At 34.2% G+C, this 3,031-nt stretch overlaps 1 protein-coding gene across 2 annotated transcripts; it reads right to left on the bottom strand.

Annotated features, from left to right (window-relative positions):
- Positions 1–251: 251 nt before the first annotated feature.
- Positions 252–2,338, bottom strand: LOC129886806 (F-box/FBD/LRR-repeat protein At1g13570-like). Of its 2 annotated transcripts, XM_055961673.1 has the most exons (4): positions 2,174–2,338; positions 1,157–1,975; positions 921–1,076; positions 252–795 (listed from the first exon to the last, which is right to left on the bottom strand). In XM_055961673.1, exons 2-4 carry the CDS (start codon positions 1,949–1,951, stop codon positions 484–486), a joined length of 1,263 nt encoding a protein of 420 aa, XP_055817648.1. In that variant the 5' UTR covers positions 1,952–1,975; positions 2,174–2,338; the 3' UTR covers positions 252–483. The 2 variants fall into 2 exon arrangements, with proteins under 2 accessions (XP_055817648.1, XP_055817637.1); XM_055961662.1 differs by having other exon boundaries at positions 1,157–2,338.
- Positions 2,339–3,031: the final 693 nt, after the last annotated feature.

Below are 3,031 nucleotides of genomic sequence, written 5' to 3'. Positions count from 1 at the left end.
ATTATTGGAAATTACGGTCAAGAATAAATTGGCTGACAGGAAGGGAGAATGAAAATATTTCCCTCTGGAATGGTAGTTTAATTTGGTTATTGAAAAGAAGGAAATGTTAGGGAATGGAAGTGCTTCTCTTCTAAAAAAAAGTCTTTTGGAATTTAAAAGAAAAACAATGGACTTCTACTACCCTTTGTATAAGGACATTTAACAAGTTGAACATGTATGAACAAACAAGTGTTCTGTTTTTTTTCCAACACAAACACAAGTTCTCAGATGTGTTTTTTTCTGTTCCTTGCATTTCTTTCAACTCACAAAACAAACAACCAAATTAGAATGGAAGACATTAGCAAAAGGAACTGCTAATCTCATCACACACATCAATTAAGACTGAACTTTCAAAACATCTATTTAAGAACAAGTTTATCAAAGTAATTAAGAGAACACACTGAAAACATATAGCATCCTGCCTTTGTAGACTTGAATCACAAATCAATCCACGGCTTGTAAATTCTTATCTACATTTGTCAAATAGAATAGCTCTGCCTTGGGAGATGCTCTAGGGAACCGCATCAATTCAATGGCAATATTCCAGTCTTCCAAAGAACCATACGGGTCGATATTCATCCTTACCAAAGATGGAGTACGAGCAAGCAACAACTTGATGAAAAACAGTTCAGTTTTTGAACCCTTAAAATAATGCATAGCAACATCTTTGAGCGTGTTGAGCTGTTGGTCCAAGAAAGTAATTGGTGTGTCTATACATTTCAAAATTGCTTCTGCAGTATCACAGGAATCATAGACCTAATGGTATCAAATAAATTCCACACGTCAGTTTAGCTTCTCGTGTTTTAATATATAAAGTGAAAAAACAAAACAGACCCCCACACCCCAGACACACACATATATATATGTATACCGTTTCTTACCCAAATATCAAGTTTACTCAATTTGGCGGAACTCTGAATCAACTCGAATGCATAATAAATCTGGCCGATTTCTTTGAAGTTTACAGCTAATTCTAGATGATACAAGCAGTTGAGCGTAAAAGGAAGACCCTTTCGAACTGCACCTGCACTCAAAAGCTTTGGAGCAAATACAAGAATAAGAAATAAACCACAACTAAGACGGGAAGTAAAACAATTCATGCATGTCAGATTCTTACCTCAAGTTCAAATGAACACAACGTAAGCACCTCAAGTGTAGCAAAGCTAATAAGAAGCTTTTCCAAAGTTATTCTTTCAGCAGGCATTGAATAATTATCAACCTCCAGATACAAACATGTCAATTGTTTGCAGTTCATAAAGCAATTTAGGTCAAGATTACACCGACTCTCACAAAAATGCAAGTACTTCAACCCAACTGAAACAATGTTGAGGTATTGAGTACCATTACAGTTTATCAAGGACAATTTGACAAGAAGGGGGACATTAATAACACAAATTTTTGTAGTTGACTCAAAGGTTACTTTTTGCAGAAAAAGCGTTGTAAGTTTCTGAAAGCCAAGAAAGGATTTTGGGAGTTTAACGACACAGTTGAAGAGTTTCAATTTTGTCAGGGTTGGACAATTGAATATATAAGAAGGCACTTTGGAGGTTCTATACTCTGTCATGTTAAGCTTTAACTTCTTGACACTATTTCTGGTGGCATAAAGTATCCATCTATCTATATCTGGGCACAGAGACAACTCTAGTCCTGACATATCAAGATCAAACGTAACAATATCTCCAACATGTTGTAAGAGAATCTTGTCTATTGTTTGTTCGAAAATATATCCAGATCTTGATGCTAATTTATTGCAAAAGAGATTATCTAGCACCAGATTTGGAAGCGCGGCCCAAATATATCTCCACTTTGTGGACAAAATACTAGTTCTTGCTGCATCTTCGACAGGCAGGAGCTCAAAGATACGATCTATAACATTTCTTGGCAGATAACTTATTCGATCTTCTTTATCCATTTCAGCAGCAGCTATTTTAATACTCTGTAAGAAAAGTTGATAGTTTTAAGCATAAAACTTATAAAGTATTCAAAGTCTCGAAGGAATGTGGTCTGTTAAATACGACCCCTAACCAGACATGATTATTTTCTTTATTCCTCTCCTCCACCGATAAAGGTTCATCTCAAATCACAAGAGCAATTGAGCAAACAATATGAAAATTCAGCAAAATTTAACATAAACCTTGCGAAGATGAGTGCCGATCGTTCTGTGTTTGTGGCTAGAGTTGCAATTTTTCTTTTTCCCGAGTGGGGATGGGGAGTTGAAGGGTTGCGAAAAAGAGTGGGAAAGAGTAAAGGGCCTTCTTTCTTTTTCGTATCATCAGACGAAAGAGAAATATAGCCCTAAAAAAACTTTGAACCGTTGTAAATAATGTATTTTGTGGATGCCACTTGCTACTGTAGAAGCATAAGTTTTCCAAGTCATCTTATGCCTATAAAATGGGCATTCCCAACAGCAATATAAATCACTCAAAAAAGGGAATTAGTGCTCTTATTTTTATTCTGTTTTCCATATGATTTTAGTAATCTGTTTTTATTTTATAAAACGTTATCAGCACAAGGTTCAAAGATTAAATGTAAAAATATTGTTCATAAAATCATTTTAGAAAGAAAGTTTGAATGAGTAATACTCCATTGCTCATATTTAAGGTATGAATTATTTTTCACTATTTCTGTTATATTTGAACATGATAATAGAGGTTTTTAGAAGTACAATTCTTAAAAGGAAAAGGTATTTTCTAATCCCAGCAGTAAAAACTATGCTCTTGTTACTTGTGATTAGTTTAATTAAAAATAAGTACCATTCTAATTTCAAATATGCGGGATGCGTATAGGCTTTCAGACTCACTCAAAAGAATTCTCACCAATTCTTGCTATTTCTACAACTTCCTAGTGAATTTATAAAGTTATGATTGATATCTCTTTGTTCTTTGTTTATACAGTGGTAATTTATAAGCCTTGTATTGACTAAAATACATGTCACTGACTTACTCGGGTGATTGTAAGTTATGTTTTTCATTTCAATTCTCTCCATATGATT

Source organism: Solanum dulcamara, chromosome 1, assembly GCF_947179165.1.
Source record: "Solanum dulcamara chromosome 1, daSolDulc1.2, whole genome shotgun sequence".
Classification (NCBI taxonomy): domain Eukaryota; kingdom Viridiplantae; phylum Streptophyta; class Magnoliopsida; order Solanales; family Solanaceae; genus Solanum; species Solanum dulcamara.
This window is presented reverse-complemented; position numbering and strand designations above follow the sequence as displayed.

Excerpts from the sequence above, each read along its gene's own strand:
- LOC129886806 (XM_055961662.1), bottom strand. The coding sequence starts at position 1,951 with ATGGATAAAGAAGATCGAATAAGTTATCTGCCAAGAAATGTTATAGAT. Across the intron at positions 1,077-1,156 it reads TGTGTTCATTTGAACTTGAG|CTTTTGAGTGCAGGTGCAGT; the intron begins GTAAGAATCTGA and ends TTTGCTCCAAAG. Across the intron at positions 796-920 it reads TGAGTAAACTTGATATTTGG|GTCTATGATTCCTGTGATAC; the intron begins GTAAGAAACGGT and ends TGATACCATTAG.